Source organism: Telopea speciosissima, chromosome 11 (genome assembly GCF_018873765.1).
Source record: "Telopea speciosissima isolate NSW1024214 ecotype Mountain lineage chromosome 11, Tspe_v1, whole genome shotgun sequence".
Classification (NCBI taxonomy): domain Eukaryota; kingdom Viridiplantae; phylum Streptophyta; class Magnoliopsida; order Proteales; family Proteaceae; genus Telopea; species Telopea speciosissima.
In genome coordinates, this window is record NC_057926.1 from 51,257,322 (window position 1) to 51,282,041 (window position 24,720).

The 24,720-nt window shown below is 39.3% G+C and overlaps 2 protein-coding genes and 1 pseudogene across 3 annotated transcripts; 2 read left to right on the top strand and 1 right to left on the bottom strand.

Moving 5' to 3' along the window:
* Positions 1-1,799: 1,799 nt before the first annotated feature.
* On the bottom strand, positions 1,800-5,000 carry LOC122645805 (cytochrome P450 CYP82D47-like). Its single transcript, XM_043839172.1, has 2 exons — positions 4,112-5,000; positions 1,800-2,425 (listed from the first exon to the last, which is right to left on the bottom strand). The coding sequence occupies exons 1-2, from the start codon at positions 4,961-4,963 to the stop codon at positions 1,802-1,804; spliced, it is 1,476 nt and encodes a 491-aa protein (XP_043695107.1). The 5' UTR covers positions 4,964-5,000; the 3' UTR covers positions 1,800-1,801.
* Positions 5,001-9,509: 4,509 nt separating this feature from the next.
* LOC122645482 lies at positions 9,510-10,299 on the top strand (annotated as a pseudogene).
* A 2,961-nt stretch (positions 10,300-13,260) lies between these two features.
* On the top strand, positions 13,261-19,430 carry LOC122645481 (protein PLANT CADMIUM RESISTANCE 2-like). 2 transcript variants are annotated; one of them, XM_043838792.1, is made up of 3 exons: positions 13,261-13,498; positions 13,581-13,865; positions 19,309-19,430. In XM_043838792.1, exons 1-3 carry the CDS (start codon positions 13,285-13,287, stop codon positions 19,383-19,385), a joined length of 576 nt encoding a protein of 191 aa, XP_043694727.1. In that variant the 5' UTR covers positions 13,261-13,284; the 3' UTR covers positions 19,386-19,430. The 2 variants fall into 2 exon arrangements, with proteins under 2 accessions (XP_043694727.1, XP_043694728.1); XM_043838793.1 differs by lacking the exon at positions 19,309-19,430 and adding an exon at positions 13,968-14,098.
* Positions 19,431-24,720: the final 5,290 nt, after the last annotated feature.

Here is a 24,720-nt window from a genome sequence, read left to right on the forward strand (position 1 = left end):
ATCGACGGATCTGACTGAATATTTTTGGATTTTTTCACAGTTTTTAAGTTTTTTTTTATTTTTATATTATCTTGACAGATATTGACCAATCCAATCCGGATAATATCGGCCGATCCAATCCTAAGATCACAACACCCACCAACTTTGGCCGATACATGGCTTGATCCATAAAAAAACATTTTGGGGGGTTTTTTTTACCGATCTTGGCCGATTTGTACCGATCTGATCCCGATCCGGAATGTTTTCGGCCATGACCGATACCGAGTCCAATAAAAATGGTTTTTTTTTTATTTTTTTTATCTTTGAATACCCTTAAGCTTAGAGCCCGTTTGATAACGGTCTCAAGAACGTTCTTTGAGAACAAAAAAACGGAAATTCTTGTTTGGCATTTCGGTTCTTTCTTTTGGTCTTTTTTTTTTCGTTAAAGATCAGCAATGTATGTAGTATTAGTTCATGAAAATATGGTACATAGTGATTCAAAAATTCATCCAATCTCTAGGAATCCTTGAGACCTCCAACTACATGTAATTCCCTTAACCAAACTAGGGGAATCTATAATAAGGCCTGTTGTCATTCTTTTGATCTTTAAGAACAAACCAAATGGAAAAATGGTGAAAAGAACGTTCTTTACAGACTGCCTCAGACATGGTCTGTAAAGAACGAGAACAATTAAAATAAAGTTGTGAATGAGATAAATTGGGAAAAACTCGTGATTTGAGCAAAACGTTGAGAAGGGCTTCTCGTGGGGAAGAGGAGAAAACCTGCAAATCGAGGAAGCTTCAAGAATTAGTGGTGAGAGAGTCTCTCTCTCTCTCTCTCTCTCTCTCTCTCTCTGCAACTCCATCGCAACGCCATAGCTTGGTACGACTCTCTCTCTCTCTCTCTCTCTCTCTCTCTCTCTCTCTCTCTCTCTCTCTCTCTCTTTCTCTCAACGCCATAGAGTCGTCTCTCTGCAACTCCATCGCAACGCCATAGCTTGGTACGACTCTCTCTCTCTCTCTCTCTCTCTCTCTCTCTTTCTCTCAACGCCATAGCTTGGTACGACTCTCTCTCTCTCTCTTCCCCCCCCCTTAATAGTTGGCTTTTAAGGATGAGTTCTACCGAAGTCCCAACAAGTGATATCAAAGTTGGAGCGTAGTAACTACTTTGTGGTTCTAAGGATGGAAAAAATCCCTTGAACAACTATTATGCACTTGCAATGATGATGGGTTTTCTGTTTTTTTGTTTGGGTGTGTGTGTGTGTGTTGGTGGGGAGGGTGAAGCCTTTATGAGTTCCAAAGGAAAACAATTATCCCAAATTAGATGTGAATAGGGTGATGTGAAGACTTATAAGGACTTTGGCACCCTCTCTTTAATGGCTAATTTTAAGAGTGAGTTATAACCAACTCCCAACAAAGATAGAGTAAAAGAAATCTATTGTGTAACTAATATTATAAAATAAAAATTAAGGATAAATTGATTATGTTTTTTTTTTTTTTTTTTGGGGGGGGGGGGGGGGGGGGGGGTGGGAGGGTGAAACCTTTACTACCTTAACAACTTCATTTAGTGTTGAAACATCTTAGCTACTCTCATGTATGTCTCATTGTAATCTTAGATATTTCTGTGCTATGTTTTGCCATGTGGCCAACTCTGATTATGTTGAAACTTAATATATGAGTAGCTAGGAGACAAAACACTCGTTCTTCTTGAAGATCCTATCGAACTCCCTTGACAAGAATTAAGTACAAATTTTAAAATCTTAAAGTTGTTGCAACCCTACCATGCTAAATTACATGCAATCTATAATAAATTGAAATATTTACTAGTCATAAATATGTGAAGGGAGTCGAGGACTAAGGAGGACTTCCAAAGGTGTTTTCTTGGACATAGATAAGCCCATGCGTTCAGTCATATCCACAGGCTCATTAGAGGGCATTCGCAGCTCGAATTCATGAAGCAAACGGGCAAGCATCATTTGTAAGGTTAGAAGGGAGAATGATATCCCCGGGCATGATCTTCTACCCGACCCGAAAGGAATAAACTCAAAGTTCTTCCCCCATACATCTAGATTGGGATGACTTGTGAGAAACCTCTCTGGTTGGAATTCTAATGGGTTTGACCATACACGAGGGTCTCGATGTATCTTCCAAAGATTCACTATCAAACGTGTTCCTTTTGGGATTCTGAATTCACTTACAATGCAATCTTCTATGGCTTCATGGGGAATCAATAGTGGTGTGTCAGGGTATAGGCGAAGTGTTTCCTTGATTATGGCTTGAAGATAAGTAAGGTTACCAATGTCTTTCTCATCCACCTTCCTTTCCTTCCCAACATGAAAGTCCAATTCATCTTGAGCCTTTCTCAAGACTTGCTTGTTGTTCAGCAATAAGGAAAGTGCCCATGACAAGGATACTGCAATGGGATCTGTGGCAGCTAGCATCAATGCCTGCAAAATGAGTGTCAAGTTAATTTAAAATAGGATCTTCAAGGGATCTCATAAAGCTAAGGTCCATTTTTGTTTTTATGAGTAAAGTTAAAAAAAGGACCGAGTTTCCCTCCACCCTGAAAGGGCGGGAATGGGTATCGGGAGGGTATTTTGGAGCATACTAAAACCCTAGGATGATGTGTGAAGAACCATTCTCTATGTGTAGAGGAAAACTTATTATCGAAACAGCCTATCTTGATAAGCTTATCAAAAATGGTCCAAATATGTGCCTCGTAGCAGATATGATGAGCCTAAATTTTGTGGAAAGATAGACCCCCAAAGTTCCTTGCTCACATGTAAAATTTTAGCCTGAAAAAAGTTTACCAAGTGGTAAAATAGATGTTTGAAAATATGGATTACGGGAGAGTGAACAACAATAGTTGGAGTACTGTACGTAAACGTGCATGGAAATACAAGGAAATGCATGTCAAAACATGAAAGGTTATTTGATTGAATTAGACAATGAAATTCAATGTGTGACTAATCCAAAACATGCATGGACTACCTATTTGGCAGATATGGCCAAGTCATCATTTCGTGTGGTAAAATGAAATGAACCGCCTTGATAAGCTTATTAAGGCTGGACCATTCAAACGAGTTTTTCTTGTATTATTCTTGGCTTTGAAAAATATGTGGCACAAGATTTTTTGGTATGCTAGAGCAGATTGCAATCCCTATCATGTGCACACTATTTGTGGCAAGTGAAAGGAAGATATAGCAATTTTGACCATTGGATATCTAGGGGATGGTATAGATTGACTCGAAATTAATCTAATACATTTTCATGCATTGCCATGCCTTCCCATGTATGCCCATACATACATGACCGGGTACACGAACAACCGAGCAAGTTTATCTCTACGGCCAGGGTTCTACCTAGCATGTAATGTAACGGTAACACCTGCCTACCCACCCAAAATAATAATAATAATAATAATAAGGGAGAATGTTCTCTATGCCGCAGCGCAGCCTGTGCCCAAGCACATAGGCAGCCTGTGCAGGGGGCAAGGTGATCATTGCATCCACCCCCATGTGCCTGGGCACAAGCTATGCTGCGGCACAGAGAACAGCACCCCTAATAATAATAATAATCAACGAGAATACCAACTAGGGGTTCAAGTTTGGCTCGGTGAACCTGAGCCTGGCCAAACCTGCCTTGAGCCCAACAGATTAGGTCTAGAATGAGATTTTAAGGTCCGAGGTTGGGCCCAGATGAGGTGTTGACTTGAGCGGGCCCATCCTTGTTTGTATAATTATCCATTATTATATCATACAAAGGGGCTGTTAGTGTCAATCAGGGCCAACCCGGAAGAATCAGGGTCAATCATAGCCAAGTTGGGCTAGACTTAATCCCTGCCTGAATGGGGTCCACCAAGTTTTTATCCTCTACGATTCCCTGCTGCCCGGTACAATTCCCTACATTCTCTAATAAGAGGGGGTGGATCCCACCCAGGCAGAGTGTTTGGTCAGGGGGTGGAATGGTCATTTCACCCTTCTTGTTAGAGATTGTAGGGAATTGCACCGGTCAGGGAACTGTAGTCGATAAAGGTCCGGGGTCCACCCCCCCCCCCCCTCCCTTATTAGAGGTACTAGGAACTGGGCGGGCAGGGAACCGGAGGAGATAATTTTCCCCCTAGAACCACGTACCAGAACGGTAGCCTTCACTACGGAATCACGATCATGGCCATGGAATTGAGGATCCTCTTCAAGGATCGACAGCATCATATCCATGAAGTCTTGCTCATCACCATCAGCCTTCCCAGATAATATTTTTTGCCGATGTTCTTGAAGCCATCTCTCGGCAATCACGTCCATCTCCTCAGTAGTCTTCTTCATAGCCCTTTGTGCCCCATCGAAATCCATCCATGATAAGAAACTCGGAAGCACATCCGATGCAACTGAGACACCTGCTAGTTTAAAGAAATCATCTATTGTTTTCTGGATTCTCTGGGCCTCTTTGTCAAACACATCATCCGCACCAACCACACTGAAATATTGTTTGCCCACCACCATCTTAAGAACCAAATTCATGGCTAGATCTCGAAACAATCGATTCATTTCAATCTTAACTTGATTCCTATTGTTCTTCACCCAAAGCCCATTTAGATTCTTCATACAATTCTCAATCTCAGCATATCTGATGCGTTTGAGGGATTCAAGCCTACGGTTGGAGAGTAGCTCCAACGCAACACACTTGCGTGTCTCACGCCAGTAGGAACCGTAGGGTGCGAACCCAAACATTGCATAATTAAAGGCCAAGTACTTGCCGGCCGCACTTTTTGGACGGCTAGCGAAAGCCTTATCGTTGGTGGTGAAACACTCCTTGGCCAACTCCCAGCTGCTAATTACAAGTGTTTGATGGATGCCGAAGCGAACAGTGAAGACTGGTCCATACTTGTCAGCCATATCTGCAAGTGTTCGGAAGAGAGGCTGAGGGGTTGATAGTTTAATGAGGTGACCAACTATAGGCCATGCTCCAGGTGCTTCAGGGGCCTCCATGGCCTTACTCTTGTTAACGTGGTTACCCTTTGCAACCCATCGATGGCAGACCAGAATTAAAGCTAATAGACCAACAATGGCTTGGAGTTGGAGCAGTAGTTCCATTATTGGCTTCAGTTTGAGTGGAAGAAAGCATCCTTTTATGCATGTGTTGGCCCATTTCAATAGATAGTCACTAGCTGGTCATGTGAGTTGTCCCCTCGAGTTACCTGTCCAGCCCAGTTCCCCAGTGCCTCTAATAGGGGGCGCAATTACCATTTTACCCCAGCCCGAACACTCTGCCTAGGTGGGATCCACCCTCCTTATTACAGGTACTGGGGGAATGGGGGAACTGGGCCGGGCAAAGAACTGGAGATGATAATTTTCCGTGGGTTGAGTTCCACTTCATGCTCTTTTATTTTTTAAAATATTTTTATAAGATTCCTACCAAAAAAATAAATTTATAAGATTTGATTTCTGGTGGATTAACATATTTAGATTATGTTTGGTATGCATTCTAGGTCAATTTTGCATTCTTGGACCATAAAAATAGTTATAGATTTTTTGTTTTTTTGTTGGTATTTGTTTTATTGAAGAGAAAATGATGTTCTTGCTGCGGGTATCATGCACTCTTGCACACTCTATGATAATTTTCTCTATCCTTACTGATATGTGACTCTCTATATACGAATAGTGCATCACGGCAACACTCCCTTTTAAGCTCCCATTGGCTTTGCATCTCACCTACCTTGTAGTTTGTTCTTTTCCTACTACGTTACATATGAGAAGAGACTGTCCACACTAAAAAACTTGTGGAGTGACCTAATAGCTTGTTTTGATCTATTAGGCTGTGTGTGTTGCCATGTTACTTGCCATGTTGTTACGTGTGAGAAAAGACTGTCGACAAAAATTTGTGGATAGAACTCAGATGTTACATATGAGAAGATACGGTCCCAAAAAAAATTTTGTGGAGTGACCTATGAGCTTTTGTGTAAAGGCCGCACCCAATGCATAAGGCTCCTACGTTTAGGCAGTAAGTGAGCACTTGCCCAATGCACCAAGCACGACCTCCTGCTATTTATTTAAATTTTTATCTGTACTACTTACAGAATATTCAACAACTAGCTGTTTAAAAAAAAAAAATTCACATAAGAGTTTGAGCACAAGCTAAATTTACACATGGTTATGTATGTTTTTTGTTTTTTTGTTTTTTTTTTTGAGAGGGTTCCCTGAAAAGCAACGAGGTCATTAGTGCAAAGGTCAATGGAAATGTGCGCGGAAACATCAACAAGGCAAAATTTTCGCCTTTCATAAGGGTCAAGGAGGTCATTCCTAGGACCACACTGCCTTTTAGGCTTCTTTTTCCCATTTTAGTATTAGTTAACGTCGTCCCCCAAAAAAAATTTAATTTTAACTTTTGTCAATGGAAAGAACCATGGCATATATGTTTGGAACAAATTTCATTTTCAGAGATTTGAAAAAGCACTATCTCGTTGAAAAGTCTCTATAAGGGGGCGGCCGGTGAGCTCAACCTCGAACTATCATGTGTGTGTGTGTGTGTGTGTGTGTGTGTCTATATATATATATATATATATATATATATATATATACTAGTAAGAATGCACGTGTGACCATACGTGGATTCTAAGTAGAGATATTAGAGAGTGAAACTAATGAAATCAGAATTTAGTCAATAATATATGCACTTGTATAGTTACGTTATAAACAGTGATAGAGAGATAGAGAGATAGATATAGTCTTAGATATACTTTTTCTCCCATTTTTTTTCAATTTTGAAACCATGAATTTTAATTAAAAACAAACATAAAAATGAATATTTTTTTAATTTAAATAATAATAAATATTATTAATACTAAGGGTACCCAAGATTAAGAAATTATAAAAAAGAATGACCTATAGATTAAAAATAGAAAATTGAAATTTTAGATAAGAATGAAGGATAAAAGTGGTAATTGAAAGATTTGCTTTAAATAATAATAAATATTATTAGTATTAATATTAATTAAAAATAGTAATTAATACTAAGGGTACCTAAGATTATGAAATTATAAGAAAGAAAGACAAAGATTAAGATTTGAATAATGGAATTTTAGATAAGAATGAAGGGTAGAATAGGTACGTAACTAAAAGATTTGCCACTAATTAAAAACAATAATTAATACTAAGGGTACCTAAGATTATGAAATTATAAAAAGGAATGACCTATAGATTAAGAATAGAAAATTCGAATTTTAAATAAGAATGAAAGATAAAATAGGTAATTGAAAGAACAAGAGGGTGGATCTCGGTGCAATGGTAAGGTTGCTCCATTGCAAGTGATCACAAGTTTAGCCTATCTAAAACAGAGAATGGGTTAAGAAACAACTAATGAGAATATATTCATTTTTTATATAAGAATAAAACATGATTATCTTTATCAAAAAATAAATAAATAAAACTTGATTTTTAACACAATTAAGTATTGATCTTTCCAGAATTATCTCTGATCAGGTGGATTTCCCATTGTCCTTGCCTTGAGTAAATTGACATGGAATCTAAGTATCAACTAATTATAGTCAAGATAGTTCCAAGTGATAAGGTTGTTGTTGCATCTCTTTCTTTTGCCTTTTTTTTTTTTGTCTTTTGCTTTTTCCTCAATTGATACCGAAAAAAGAAAATAAAAGAATCCACCATAGAGTGAATATAGATAGATGTCTACGAGAAAGAGTAGTTCAAAGATAACTTGGCAAATAGGCTCGTATTTTAAAGGATTTTTTTTTTTTTTTAATTAGGGAGTAGTAATGGTTCTTCCAATTCTTGATACACAAGCCTATCCATGCCCCTTTTTTTTTTTTTTTTTTTTTTTTGGTAACTTTCAAATCTAGTGACCTATTTATTCAGATGGCTGGTACCACTCACTATGTGAGCTTTCACCTATGGGTTTTTTTTTTTTTTTATGGTAAAGCACGTATGGGTCTAAGTAGATATGAAAGTTAAACTTTGGATTTTTCTTTTTGGGTCATTCTATGCCTAGTGTAGTATAATGCTTCATTATTTGCCACATGGAAGTATATGGGTTAGTCCATGTGAGAGATGACCAGACATGCATCTCTTTGGTACGAATTCAGCTAAAAATGTGTAGAGGAAGTAGATAAATTACAAAAGATGTCCTTTGTATTTTATATTCATGTCCACTTGATGACATTTTGATAATTTTACTAAAACTTGGATACAGAGTTTGAACAACTCTCCTTACTTTGGACTAAAATTTGGCCCTTGATATGTATGTGGGATCCTCTATCACATGGACTAACTCATTCATTTCAAAGTGGCAAATAATGAAGCGTGATATACTTCACTAGGCATTGTAAATACGAAATCTAGGATCAGGCCAAGGATCCTACATGTCAGAACTAGGCTCATATTCTATGCAATTCTACTGCTTAAAGAACATGGCACAAGGAAGTAGCTCAATTGGCAAGGACCACACCTCACAATGAAGAGGTCATAAGTTCAACTCTCCTTGGTCTACCCATAAAAAAACACATGGCATAAGTCCCATTATACACTTTAGATAAACTTAGGTCTAATAATAATAATAATAATAAAGGTTCTCTAAACTATCGCACGTGAAATGACTTTTCTTCCCTCCTACATATGATACTATTTTATCGTGCCTCACTGGTGTGCTCCCCCATGTCGCTTGCTCAGTGAGCCACCCAATCTAGAGCGGAAGAGTCATTACATTGCCTAGGATTCTATCCTCAGACTATAGGAGGAGGGAGGCTTAGGAGTGAAGTGTACAAAAGACATTAAGACATGAACATGGTAGGTATTTTAAAGCAAATCCGATGGATTGCCTCTCACAAGGAGTCCCTTTTGGTGACATGGGTTAACCTCAAGTACTTGAAGGGTTTGGAAGAATACCCTAGAGCTCTGTGATTAGGCTCGCCTTTTTATCCAGAATCACATTGGAGATGGATGCTCTACCAAGCTGTGGTTGGACTTAGACAGCATCCTTTTTCTTTGTATGGTGATAGAATCTGTTATGACGTGGGATCGGATTAGGTTCTCCCTAGTTCAATTGATCCACAGAGATGGTTCTTAGGCTCCTGGATCTTTCTATTAAGTTGATTTTTTCACTTGTGGGGCCAGTTAGATAGTATTTGTAAGCATAAGACAATTTCGCATCCTCGAATGATAAAAACAATTATTTTATCATCCCATAATGTGACCTAGAATGTATTCCAAAAATGAATAACAAACACAGCCATTTATGTGCCGTGTAAAACCAGATGAACGACTTAGAACTGACCCAGAAATCCAGAGTATAACATAATCAGTCAAGTCAATGAATAGAAAAGTATAGCCCAACCAACATGGCAAGGTCTTCAACCAAACACATTGTGACACGATAGCCACCTAGCATGACTCTCTCTCTCTCTCTCTCTCCTTCTTATACAGGTCACAACCCAAAACCCAAGTTCCCACCCCAACTGACCATCTCTCTAGCTCTCACTCTCTCTCTCTCTCTCTCTCTTATCAATTTGAAAAGTCAGACTCAAACATGTATTCTTCTGAAAGTGTTCACCAGAAATTCACCCCAGCACCACCTCCTCCACTAGTGAGTGCAGTGCCGGCCACCGGTATTCCTGTGAATTCAACCAGCAACCAGACATACATTTTGAGTGGTACTCCCACCACACCTACCCTTCCACCTCCCCCTCAAGTTCCAGTTCCTTGGTCTACTGGCCTCTGTGGTTGCTTTTCTGATGTTAAGAACTGTAAGTTCCATTGAATCTAATTTTCCCAATTCTGTACCAAATCTTTCAGAATCTTATATAAAAATTTATGATTCCATTCCACAGATTGCATAACATTTTGGTGTCCATGTATTACCTTCGGCCAAATCTCTGAAATCATCGATAAAGGATCCAGTTCTTGTGGAACAAATTGATCACTCTATGCATTGCTCTTGTTTTTGACTGGTTGTCAATGCTGCTACTCATGTTTCTATCGCTCCAAGATGAGAAAACAATATAATCTTCAAACGGATCCATGTTGGGATTGCCTTGTCCATTGTTGCTGTGAGCAATGTGCTCTCTGCCAAGAGTACAGAGAACTTGAAAACCGCGGATTCGACATGAATTTAGGTTTGTTTCTCTGATAATCTCTATTGGGTATTCATCTGATTTGAAGGAATTAATGGTTAATAATAATATATATCTTGGCGTGATCGAATTTAATTTGCAGGATGGTATGGTAATATGGAAAAGCAGAACCGTGGGATAGCAATGGCTCCAATTGTGGAAGAAGGCATGAGCCGATAGACTTATTAAGGAAGAACATCTGGTTATGGAAGTTTTTGGATCTGAAATTCTGAATTGAAAGATGAATCTGTTACATAAGAAAATATTTTACTTAATTATGCACTATGTATATATAGAGGGGTAGGGAGGGGGTAAGGTACCAGCCAGGAGATTCAAACTCGAGACCTCCTGATGAGCATGGGCATGAAGCGCACCACGGCTCACCTACTGCACAAGAAGCTGTTGGTGACTTTATAGATTTTATTGTTGATGATGGTAGTTAATTCCTATTTCCTTTCACATAAAGTATGAGATAAACTTGATTTTAATTTTGATTTTAATGCTACTCCCTTGTTTGCCCGGGAATATAGGCAGGTAGATTACAGAGCCGATTCCACCCATTCTGTTTCGCTTCTGGCCGATACTGATCCGGCATTGACCGATTCGATCATTACACGTTTTGAAACCTTGCTAATGCCTGCCTACCGTGGCTGCTTTATTACAAAAAGAAAGACGTACCGAATGAACAAAACTCCTACCACTGGGGATCTGGGGAGGGTCATAATCCATGCAATCTTACCCCTGCTTCACAAAGTGGTTGTTTTCCGATTCGAAGCTACGAACAATAGTTCACAATGGAGCAACCTTACACTTGACCTGCATTATAACAGTTTTTTGTGATAGGAAACAGTATCGAGAATGGGAATGGTGGAGAACGACCTCCACCATTTCTTTCCGTTTAGTTAGAAATAACTTGAACTCAGAGAAAAACAAATTGAATCGGACGAATTGGCCGGAATCAGGATCAAGTCTCAATTGATTTGACTGATCCGATTCTGATCCCTTGAGTGGTGGTTCCAGCCAAATGCTTCTTTTCCACTTGAACTCAGAGAAAAACAAATCGAATCGGACGAATTGGCCGGAATCAGGATCAAGTCTCAATCGATTCGACTGATCCGATTCTGATACCTTGAATGGTGGTTCAAGCCAAATGCCTCTTTTCCACTTGAACTCAGAAAAAAACAAATCGAATCCGACGAATTGGCCGGAATCAGGATCAAGTCTCAATCGATTCGACTGATCCGATTCTGATCCCTTGAATGGTGGTTCAAGCCAAATGCTTCTTTTCCACTAAACTTCGCTTTCTGTGCATCATTTTGTAAGTATGGATTTCAAGTCTTAATGACTAACAATTGAGCCTTGGAGTTAATTTGGCTAACCTAAGCCGAGCAGAGCCTAAACCTGTGAAAGGGACGCAAGAACTTTATCAAACAAGAAATCGATTAAGTAAAATCTTCTATTTTATGATCTCGCATAAAAGACCTGTGGGCATAAAAATAATTATTGCTATCACCCTGATCAATCGGAATATTATATAAAAAGAATGAAAATCATATTGGATGTAAAATAATGAGCAAGAGATCTCTATTTGGTCACATGGTCTCTACACAAGTGTCTGGGCCAATGGGAGAGCATGCTTGGGTATCTAATTAGAGGCAAAGGCGTCATTTCATGGTACCCTGTGAGAGGGCATAGAAAACACCACCAAGTATAGATCTTTTTCCCATAAAATAATTTACAAAACCTATAAACATAATTATAAATAATAAAATTTTAAATTTTTTTGTAAATATATATACAAAGCATGCCACTAAGTTTCGAATCTCTGTCCAACCATGGTAGGGAATTTTGTTCCAATGACTTCGAGTCTTTGATTCAGGTTTCAGGAATACTTCATTGCCAAAACTTATAATTAATCAAGCTTGGCCATATTACTAGACTTTCACCCATTAGAAGCTGCCCAGAGTACACTGAGAAAATTCATTTTGTATTCTTTAATTTTGTCCATCAATGAAATTTCTCATTAGTAGGGCATGCAAAACATTATGTACCGTGTAAAACAAGATGGAAAATCCCAGGCAGTCAAGGCGTCTTGACTTGTGTGTCTAGGCATGGGAGTCACGCATGTGGTACGACCAGACAGCATTCTTTCTCCTAGAAAATTAGAGTACGTATAACATAGTCAATCAAGTCATGGATTAAAATCCTCTCCAATTCAACCCAAAATAAAAAATAAAAAAAATTCCTTTCCAATTCCCCTATCATGCAGTGCGGTGCAGTTCAGGGTGGAGAGGTCGAACTTGGGAGGCGCAACATGCAATGGTCCAAACTCCGAACTGCATTGCCCCAGTTTTATTTTGTTTCTCCTCGACCTCAACACCATTGGATGTCATGTCTACCAAGTGTCAACAGTTCCACCTCAAAGTACGTAGAATGCACTTTTAGAGAATGGAAGAGGATTTTTTTTTAGGAAAATTACATGATTAGCTACGTTTGGGTTTTCATTTACAAAACTATCTACCCTATGTTTGAATAACAAAAATACACAAAAATAAGTGTAGTTTTATAGAATTAGACAAAACAGTGACTCTCCTTCCTTCCTCAATAGTTTCTCTCTGAAAAAATCTCTTTTTTTTTCCTCTGTTACTTGGGGTAGCAGAGAATGGCGGTGGCTGAGACAAGGGTAGGGTTGCAAAGAATGGAAGATGCCTGGGCGAGAAGGCAATAACAGGGGTAAAAATGTCTAAAAAAATAAATGTGGGATAGTGGGAGGGAGAGACACTATTTTGTCTAGTTTTGCAAACCTTAACTTATTTTTGTGTATTTTTGTTAACTCAAACATAAGATGGACAGTTTTATAAATGAGAACCCAAAAATAGCTAATCATGTAATTTTACCTCTTTTGTTTCTAACAAGTCATTTACCAAAAAAAAATAGTCAATCAAGTCAATGAATAACAAGTACCAACGCGGAAAATGCCTTCCAAGGGACACGGTGAGCCGCCTAGCTTGACTCTCTCTCCTTGCTTCTTCCTTCCTTCCTTCCTCCCTTCCTCCTTCTCTCTGTCTCTCTTTCTCTCCTTCTTATACCGGTCACAGCCCAAATCCCAAGTTCCCACCCCAACATCTCTCTCTCTCTCTCTCTCTCTCTCTCTCTCTCTCTCTCTTATCAATTGGAAAGTCGGCATCAAACATGTATTCATCTGAAAGTGTTTACCAGAAGTTCACCCCAGCACCACCTCCTCCACTAGTGAGTGCAGTGCCGGCCACCGGAATTCCGGCGAGTTCAACCAACCAGACATACAGTTGGAGTGGTACTCACACCACACCTACCCTTCCACCTCGCCCTCAAGCTCCAGTTCCTTGGTCTACTGGCCTCTGTGGCTGCTGTTCTGATGTTAAGAACTGTAAGTTCAATTAATCTAATCTTGCCAATTATTTCCAAATCTTTCAGAATCTTATATAAAAATTTCTGATTCCATTCCACAGGTTGCATAACATGCTGGTGTCCATGTATTACCTTCGGCCAAATCTCTGAAATCATCGATAAAGGATCCAGTTCTTGTGGAGCAAATGGAGCACTCTATGCATTGATCTTGTGTTTGACTGGTTGTCAGTGCTGCTACTCTTGTTTCTATCGCTCTAAGATGAGACAACAATATAATCTTCAAAAGGATCCTTGTGGGGATTGCCTAGTTCATTGTTGTTGTGAGCTATGTGCTCTGTGCCAAGAATACAGAGAACTTGAAAATCACGGATACGACATGAAATTAGGTTTGTTTTTCTGATAATCTCTATTGGGTATTCATCTGATTTGAATTTTGAAGGTGTTAAATGGTTAATAATTATATATCTTGGTGTGATTTTAATTTGCAGGATGGCATGGTAATGTGGAAAAGCAGAACCGTGGGATAGCAATGGCTCCGATTGTGGAAGAGGGCATGACCCGATAGACTGATTTAAGGAAGAATATCTGGTTCTGGAGGCGTCTAGTTCTTAATTGAAAGATGAATCTGTTACATATATATATATATGGATATAAATGAGAGAATATCAAAGGCCAAGTACTTGCCGGCCGCAATCTTTGGACGGCTAGCAACGGCCTTATCGTTGGTGATGAAACACTCCTTAGCCAACTTCCAGTTGCTAATGACTAGTGTTCGATGGATTGCCGAAACGAACAGTAGGTAGGGCAGTCATTGCACCCCTTGCCGTGTGAGGAAACACACAGGCAGGACGGGCAGGCGGCAGTAGAGGATCTAAATTGTCCTTGTAGTTTGTGTTTTGACCTATTAGGTTGCGTGAGTTGCTATGTTGTTATGTGTGAGAAGTGATTGTCGACAAAAAATTTTGGGTAGAGCTAAGATGTTACATACGAGAAGAGACCGTCCACACAAAAAAATTTGTGGAGTGACCTATGAGATTTTGTGTTTGTTATTTATTTCTTTTTATCTTTACTAATTTACTTATGGGAAAAGTTTTCATACATGGTGGTGTAAATCGTATATGTGAGAGGGTGAGAGTTTCAAAGCATTAATTAATGGGTGGGGATTTATGACTTTTTCAACTCTTTGTGAGAGACACTCTCACATACACGGTTTACACAACCGTTTGTGAAAACTTTCCCCTTTAAAAAATATTCAAGAGCTAGCTGATTTTTAAGAAAAAAAATCCATATAAGAATTTGAGCACAAGCTAAATTTCCACATGGCATCAACCTAGGGCCCCGCTGTTTTTTAGGATTCTTTACCTTTTTTCCCTTCTTGGTATTAGTTAACCATCCCCTTCCCCCCTCCCCTACCCCACTCCTCAAAAGAAAACGAATACTTTTAACTATGTTTTATATATATATAGAACATGAGTGTAGACCTCGGCGCAATGGTAAGGTTTCTCAATTGTGACTTAGTAGCCACGGATTTAGCTTATCTAGATTAGAAGGGGTTAAGAATAAAACTTGATTTTTAATATAATTAAGTATTGATCTTTTCATGGAACAAAAACTCGATCGAAACTTGTTGAAACCATTGAGTTAACTCGGTTTTTCAGGTTTTCGAGACAAGTTGAAGGGGGATTTTATAAAATCCTTGGATTCGATCGGGTTTCGATGGTTTCGACACATATGCCCATCGAAACTCGGGAAAACTTGACTCGAAACTTGGACAGATAAGTATTTATGCTAGAAACTGTCAGAAATCAGGATAGACACTTAGTTATGTCTAATATCATTTAAGTAAATGTTTTATTTACTTAAGATATTATTCATAAATAAGCAAATACCTCATATTTGAATCCAATAAAAATAGTTAAAAACTCAAATTCCGAAAAGAAAAAAAGTCAACCCCCCAGTTCAAGAACAAAGATTGGATTTTCGATGGTAAGTGCAATTTTTAACTTTCTAATGCAGGGGTTTTTCTCAAATCTAAAAATTCTATAAATATCATTATGGCAAAACATTGCTAAAAACCAAAAGTGCGGTAAAATCATTTGTTTTGATGTCCAAAAAAATATTTTCATTTAGAGTGATTTTGACAGCATTCGCGCACACCAAATTAAGTTTGACTGGTTCATAACTCCTTCAATATAAATCGGACTTAAACAATCTTGGACTTATTGGAAAGCTATCAAAACAAAGCTTTCTAACAAATCCAAGATTGCTTAAGTCTCATTTATATTGAAGGAGTTATGTTCCGGTCAAACCTTATTTGATACCATGTCCAAAACAATATACAGTATCAAACTTGGATCAAAACCACAAGTAATATTTTTAGTGTTCTCTATGTGAAACTAATGCATGGATTGAGTTTAAAATGTCAAAAATAGGCAGCACAACAAGAATCAGGGCAAAAAACCAACTTCTGGGCCTCAAAACCAAGGTTCAAGTTAGCTTGGAGAAAGTCCCAAGTTTCGACCGAGATATGGTCGAAACCGAGATGAACTCATTTTCTGGCTGGTCGAAACCCGAGTTTTAGAACCTTTGATCTTTTCAAAATTATCTCTGATCAGGTGGATTTCCCAATGTCGGAACTAGGCTCCTATGCTATGCAGGTCTACTGCTTAAAGAACATGGCACAAGAAAGTAGCTCAATTGGCAAGGACCGCACCTCAAATAAAGAGGTCATAAGTTCAACTCTCCTTGGGGCCTACCCATAAAAAAAAACACATGGCACAAGTCCCATTATACGCTTCAGATAAACTACAGGCAAGGTACAGAGTGAAGTGCATAAAAGACATGAACATGACAGATATTTTAAAGCAAATCCAATGGATTGCTTCGCATAACAAGTCCCTTTGAGTGAGATGTGTTAACCTCATGTATTTGAAGGGTTTCGAAGAATACCTTAAAGCTCAATGATCGTGTTTGCCCTTTTATGCAGCATCGCATTGGACATGGGAGTTCTACTAAGTTGTGGTTGGACCCTTTTATGGTGATGGAATCCGTTATGACGCGAAATCGGATAGGTTCTCCGTGCTTCAATTGATCCACTGAGATGGTTCTTGGGATCCTTGACCTTTCTTCTTTATGATCTTATTCACTTGTTGGGCCAGTTGGATAGTATGTGTAAGCTTAGAGACACAGAGCTAGATTCTATTCGGCGGATTGCTAACCCTTCTAGTCTTTTCTCTTCCAAATCAGCTTGGGATATATTAAAGAGGCCGCACCCTAAGGTGGGGTGAGCAGGCTCCATGCATTCGATTTTCTTCTTGCTTTCTTCGTCAGTCTATCACAATGTGGAGGGTCTCTCCACTAAGGATCAGCTTAGTAAGAGAGACATCTAGGTTTCCTCTTTTGTTGCTTTTGTTGGACAAGGATGAAAAGCACAGACCATATCTTCTTTGAGTGCCTCTTTACCTCTCATGTGTGGGGGGAGACATCCTCAGATGGTGCACTCCCTCTAGGAACCCTTCAGGGAGTGTTGTGATGAACGTTCAATGGGTGACAAAGAAGTTCAAAGGTGAATCCATTGGTAACATAGCTAAGCTTGCATTTTGTAGCGCCATAACCCACATTTGGATGGAAAGGAATTTCAAGATCTTTAGAAAAAGAAAACCCCCACAACAGACCTCGGAACCTCAATTCCATAAGTAGGGATGTGGAGGATAGATGTTGTGGCACTTCTCCTTAGGGTCCTAATTAAATCCCCTAAGAACTTATTCCTAGTGGATAATTGGGATGTCCACCCCACTTGGACCTCTAGTCTTGGGGGTCCTTCCTTCTGTTGAGTTGTTAGCATGGTACCTAGTGCATGTGAGTCCTCCCCCCCCCCCCCCACCCCTCCCCCTTTTGGTCCTCGGATCTTAGGGGCTGATTTTTTTTTTTTGGAGACAGGAGGGGTATCCGACTTTAGGCCGACTAAATCCCCCCCTGGGCTCGTACATGATCCCCGCACCACGCACGAACCGGGAGCTTCTGGGCCCTAGTGAGCCTCAGGCGGGTGGCCCCAATAAATTATGCAACGGCGAAGGTTTGATCACGAGACCTCGCTTCCTGAGGTGGAGTCTCATGTCCCCTCCAAGCCAACTACGCTAACCCCTTGGGGTTAGGGGCTGATTTTCCTTTTTGCTTGAGTCTCTTGTAGTGTGTGTTGGGTCCCGCTTGGGCCTGTCCTTGTGAGGCTGATAGGGTCCCTTTGCCTTGTATATATGTTCCTAGAAATCACAAGATAAATCTTAATCCAAATTGTATTCTCCCGATAAGAGTTGGAACAATACACAATATTGTTTGGAAGTGCTGGTACATATGCATTACATGAAATGCATGTCAATATAATGGGTGTATTTGATTGAATTAGATTCTAAATTTTGATAAAAGGGTAATCTTGACCACGCCCTCTCTATCTAACAGCCGGAATGGATACGTCATTTATCCACATGGCAAAATACATGCCTTGTGACACTTGAAAAAAATAACAGACCCTTATTACAATAATGATTCGCCTTAATAAATATATTTTTTTATAAAAGAGATTTTCTCAAATAATAGTAAAATAATCTTGTTTTCTTTTTCTTTTCTTCCTTTTTTTTTTTTTTTTTGGTTCTCATTCTTCAACAAATCTGAGAACCGTTTGATAATTTTATCCATCAATGAAATTTCTCATTAGTAGGACCATGCAAAACATTATGTACCGTGTAAAACAAAGAGGCCGGCTTAGGTTCACTACGAGAATGTACGTGAACGTCTGCAAACCATCTAGATGGAATATCTAGATGGCTTACAGGCGTTAAAAAATGTTCTCATACGTGAACCTGAGCCGAGTCAATATAACAAGATACATGACTTACAATTTGACCCAGAAATCAAAATCCAGAGTATAGCCCAACCAACGCGGCAATGCCTTCCACGAAACACACAGTGACACGGTGAGCCGTCTAGCTTGACTCTCTCCTTGCTTCATTCCATGCCTCTCTCTCTCTCTCTCTCTCTCTCCTTCTTATGAAGGCCACAGTCCAAATCCCAAGTTCCCACCCCAACAGACCATCTCTATCTGGTATCCCCAAAAACAAGTCCTAGAGAACCCCACTTGTATCGATTGAAAGATCAGAATTAAACATGTATTCAATTGAAAATGTTCACCAGAAGTTCACCCCAGTAGCACCACCTCCTCCACTAGTGAGTGAAATGCCGGTCACCGGAATTCCGGCGAGTTCAACCAACCAGACATACAGTTGGAGTGTTACTCCCACCACACCTACCCTTCCACCTCGCCCCCAAGCTCCAGTTCCTTGGTCTACAGGCCTCTGTGGCGGCTGTTCTGATGCTAAGATCTGTAAGTTCAACTAATCTAATCTTGCCAATTCTGTCCAAATATTTCAGAATCTTATATAAATATCTGATTCCACAGGTTGCGTGTCCATGTATTACCTTCGGCCGAATCTCTGAAATCATCGATAAAGGATCCAGTTCTTGTGGAGCAAATGGAGCACTCTATGCATTGATCATGTGTTTGACTGGTTGTCAGTGCTGCTACTCATGTTTCTATCGTTCCAAAATGAAACAACAATATAATCTTCAAAAGGATCCCTGTGGGGATTGCCTAGTCCATTGTTGCTGTGAGCAATGTGCTCTGTGCCAAGAGTACAAAGAGCTTGAAAACCTCGGATTCGACATGAAAATAGGTTTGTTTCTCTGATAATCTCTATTGGGTATTGACGTAATTTGAATTTTGAAGGTGTTAATGGTTAATAATTATATATATCTTGGTGTGATTTTAATTTGCAGGATGGCATGGTAATGTGGAAAAGCAGAACCGTGGGGTAGCAATGGCTCCCATTGTCCAAGAAGGCATGAACCGATAGACTGATTAATGAAGAATATCTGGTTATGGAAGCGTTTGGCTCTGATTTGAAAGATGAATCTGTTGTTACATATATACATATATGGAGATGAATGAGAAAATACTTAAGTGACCTTAGATTTTGATTTTGAGTACTTTTTGATTGATGATTGTATTTAATTCTTATATCCTTTCACATAAAGTATGAGATAAAATTGATTTTAATTTTGACTTTAATTCTATTCCCTCGCCCATTCTGTTCTGTTTCTGGCCGATTTCGGTCTGATACTGACCGATTCAATCCCTGATTCCACTTTTCTATTTCCATTCAATCAGAATCAGATTTAACTCTAAAAGAAAACAATTCGAATCGGTCAAATTGGCTAGAATCAGGATCGAGTCTTGGCTGATTCAACTGACCGGATACCCATCCCTTGAATGGTGATTCAAGTCAAATGCTTCTTTTCCTCCGAAGTAGGGATTTCAAGTCTCAACGACTAACAGCTTGAGTTTTGGTGTTAGTTTGGCTCACCTGAATTCCAACATAACCCGTGAAAGGTACTAAGGACTAAGGAAGGCAAGAACTTAGAAGCAAATCCTTCCATTTTATAATATCGCAAAACGGATCTATAGACATGAAAATAATTATTTTATATAGATTAGACATAAAAAAAGTTTACAAAACCTTTGAAATAATTATAAATAAATAAAATTTTAAGTCTTTTTGTAAACTATATACAAAGCATGCCGCTTTGAAATTTCTGTCCGATCATGATAGGTAATCTTGTTCCAATGACTTAAGAGTCTTTGATTCAGGTTTCAGGAATACTTCATTGACTTCTTTTTAAATAAAAAATGGAAAAGAAAAGATAAAATAGAATAAATTAAAATTTCTGTTTAAATAAATGGACCCTAGCATGGATTTTGAATTCAAGAGGGTCTAATAAACCCTTGGAATTGAGAATCCATGGAACAACAAACAAATCCCTAAGACTGGAATTTCAGTTTGGGATAAATTCACTAAATCCAGGGAATTGTTGGAGTTATCTGTTTGGATTCAACATATAATGCTTATCCAACCTTGATTCCTCAACCTAAGAGTATCCAACTTACTGGGTCCTTTATTATTCTTCAACAAGGGAAACAGAAACAATACTGAGATTACCATTGCAGTTCCAGTAACAAGAAAGACAGGATTCGTTGGATGGGACAAAGGCTCATGCAGCTTTTCGGATGCCAAGAGTATTATAACCCAGTCTCCAAATGTAGTTCACACGGACATGGGCAAAGATTTCCTTCGAGAGGTTAATGGCAGTAATCATATCCTCCAGTTGTTCTTCATGAGGACAATGCCTCCTGCCTCATTGCAAGTGTCTGTGCAAGTGAAGCTGTTGCATCTCCAACCATTGTTTCCATTAGTCTCATGGCCAGTAATTGAGACAAAATTATATGCTTCCAGTCGTACATGGTTCTCTTCATCTTCTCTGAATTTCCTGTCATGCTCACCAATAGCTTTGGTTAGTGGACATTAATACAGACCTGGTAATATTTTACAGAATGCCAATATAATCAAAATACCTCTGCTTCCTTAGCTTTAAAAAATATATACGGATTTGAAAATGACATAAAAAGCTATGATTGAAGGAAACAAAAACCCAAGGACAGAGTATGAAGTTTAGCACTCAACATGATTTTCATTTTCAGGAGAGGAGACAGTTGAGTGCTTCTGACACAAGTTTTATTAGTAAGATAACACCTATCTCGGTTGCAGCAATTGATCACAGAGAACATGAAGGACCATGTTTTTTAAAAGCCTTGTGCTTACAAACAATGACTTTGTTTATGGTGACTGGCTTCTATTTTCTCAAGGACGATACAATTCACCTATAAAGATAGCTTTAGCTTCTCAAATTGTGTTATTAATTCGTTCAATTAGACCAGAATGAGGGAGAGGGTAAGAGGAGGAAGAAGAAACTGAAAAAATCTGAGAACATGGAGAAAGACTGGAGTGGTTCAGTCATGCCCATCAAGCACCTTATAGAGATCAGCATGGCATACTACCATGAACTTTAGAGAACCGAAAGTAATAACAATGAACAAAACGGTTCTTAGCACAAATTACATGGCATGCTATTCATAGTAAGCCATCAAGAAAAACAGAAATGTTTTCATATGAATGCTCAGCATTGAGAAATTACACAACCCATTATGTGGACTGCATTCCATTCAGCTAATTTCTATGCTGGCTGAAGGATGAGATGCACATGGATGGAGAAGTGACCAAATCTATTCAATGTAAAAAAACATTAGGAGCAGCCAATTTGTAAGATGAGGATGTGATAGATGGATGAACTTAAACAAGAATCCTACAGAACAGCTATAATACCAGCAATGTTGTATGGAACTGAATGTTGGGAAACAAATAAACAAAGTGCAGCTGAAATGAGGATGTAGAGTAAAAAAACTACAAAAGACAAAACAATAGATGAAAGAATTCGAGAGGATCTAGAAATGGCTTCGGTAAAAGGAAAGTTGAAAGAAAGATGTCTGATGTGGCATGGGCATTTGCAACAAATTCCTTTGAGTGCACCAATAAGGAGATGAGATATGATGCATTATAGAGTTTAAAAACCAAGAGGTAGACTGAAAATTACTTGAAAAGAACAAGTGATGAAATTATGAGATATGATGCATTATAGAGTTCAATCAGCAACAATGGACAATAACACTAGAGGGAGGTTTTCATGCACGGCCATATAAGGAGGGGAGGGTTACAATGTGTCAAATGGGGTGGGTGGGGGGGGTTGGTCATTTTGACCCCCTCTTCTTGTCCAATGGCAAAGGTCTGTGCTTGACCGTGCATGGTGCACAGCCGTGCACAAAACCTTTGGCCATAACATTATTAAGAATTGAAGGTTGTCTGAGAGAATACTAACGAAGCTGATTGGTTTGATCCAGTTTCAGCCAACCAAGTGAAGGAGATGATGATCATCAGTATATTCATGACCTGCATGAGGAAGCTGATGGACTACTGTTACAAGCAGCAACCAGCAAGTACTAAAAACTTTGGGTCTGACCTCAATCAATATTTTCTTAATTTTACAGAATTGGGCAACGTAATGGTCTTCTGGAAAGAGCATATCAAAAGATCTCCCAAAATGAACGACTACTCATGGTGGTCAAGAAAATAGTTAAAAAGCTTTTTACTTGAGAATACCATCCAATAAAGAGGTCAAAGGCAAAGGAACAAATAACAGAAGTCACAAAGATAAATAATTTCATCATCAAATGAGCTTTAATGGTTGTAGCAAAGAGTATGTGAACAACCAAATCTAACATACATTCAACATGTAACAGAAACCCCACAACCTATCACCAAAATGCTACAGCTTAATAACAGTAGCAAGGAAGAAAGGGAGAAAAGGAAAGTTAAATACACACTGAGATGATCTTATGTTCCACATGATTGACCGAATTAAAAAACAAATCATAAACAGTTTGACTGAGAACAGAAATGTTTAAAAGACAGTAAAGAGAAGAAAAATATTAATAGAGAGAGAGATACCCACGCTGCCAGTGTGGGGAGGAATCTGCACACCACACCAATGGGTGTCCTGAAAAAGGTATCATCTATATGGGGCCACATTTTCAAAACAGGTGAGAGAAAATAATTAAAAAAAAAATCTTGTGAGAGGGAAACTGCAAACTGGCAGCATGACAATCTTTTTCCCATATTAATAAGACACTCCCCTTCCTATTTTGTTTATATGATATATTACATGGCTGTTCTTGCTTCCTTGTTCATTATACTCTCTAGTCTTGTGAATGCTTCAAGTCAAGGTAGCTTGGATGTAAGACAAAGAAAAAGGGCGTACCCAATGTACGAAGTTCCTGCTACTGCAGGCTCTGGGAGGGGCATACATATGCAGCCTTACCCCCACTTTTTGTGAAGAGGCCGTTTCCTTGTTCTAACCTGCGACCACCAGGTTGCAATAGAGCAACCTTACCGTTGCTTCGAGACCCGCCGTCTTGGGTGTAGGACATAGTTTATTTAAAATATATACATTTTGTTGAAATGTATTAGATGGCTGTAAATCACAATCATAGAGGTAAGGGGAACCACTGGCTATTTCAAACTAATAATCTCCGTGAACAAAGGGAAAAAAAAGAACAAACACTGTTGGAAAATACAAGGAGATATATTTTTGATAGTGTGTAAAACAAACCCAAAATTGCAGGTAAATATAAGAAACTAGTGGTTTCTTGAGTAAAAATTACCTCAAGAATCAAAGCTGTATAAAACCAAACACAAGCACTGCAACTCCAACAAACCCAATGGATTCACCATCTAATAAAGGGAGAGAAAGAGAGAAGGGGGTTAGGGGGGAGACTCGTCGCTGCCAATGACCATGTGTAGAGACTTCGGTGGGGGTGCAACTTGGTCTCTTGACACCTATCGTGATGAAGCTTGGCTGAGATGGAAGGTAAACCACAGGAGGTGTCGAGTCTATCGACAAAGCAGGGGCCCGAGGACCTCAACAAGCTTAAGGCATGTATTGAGTCGGGTTTTGGATTCGATTCTCTAGATCTAGATCAAAAGCTTTCCAATACTTCACCAACTTTGGGTCTATAGCATGCCATTAACAAGCAATACAGCGATAGCATTTCCAAGTCATCGTCATCGTCTTCGGCTATGCCCTTATAGTGCAATGCGTTGTCTCCCACTGAAAACCCCCCCACACCATTTTCAGCATTAATAATCAATCTGTCAGTCTCAACCCCTCCCTTCAGATATGATCTACGTGTTTGTCCACACCCAGATGATCAAAGATTCTAATTCGCATGAACCTTTTGTCAATTTTTCACTAGTAGTCAATGATGTTGGGTTGGTAACTTTGTTCTTTTTCTCCACCCCACCCCTCTTTCTCTCTCCCTCTCTCCCTCTCCCCCCCCCCCCCCCCCCCACCCCACACAAAAAAACAAAAAAAATGGGTCTAACCGTCCACGGATTCTTTTTCTCTAATGGAAAGAGGGGGGCTGCTGTTCGGGAGGGATGGGGATGTGCTGGGTAGGCGGGGAGTGTGGGAGAGAAGTATGAAGAGAGTGGAGAGAGAAGCGGATAGAGGAAGTTGGAGAGAAAGTCGCAGGTGTCTTAGCCTCTTAAGAAGGAGTGATTATGAATAGTTAAATTGGAAGGTTTGCTTCAGTGTGTGATAGTGTATGGTGTATGTATTACATACTTCATTTAACTGGCAAATCTCCACCTATCTAGAACAGCAACCACCCCCCCCCCCTTTTCCAATAAATGGAAAGAGGTTAGAGAAAAATAATCCATGCAAGGTTGGACCCGGTTTTTG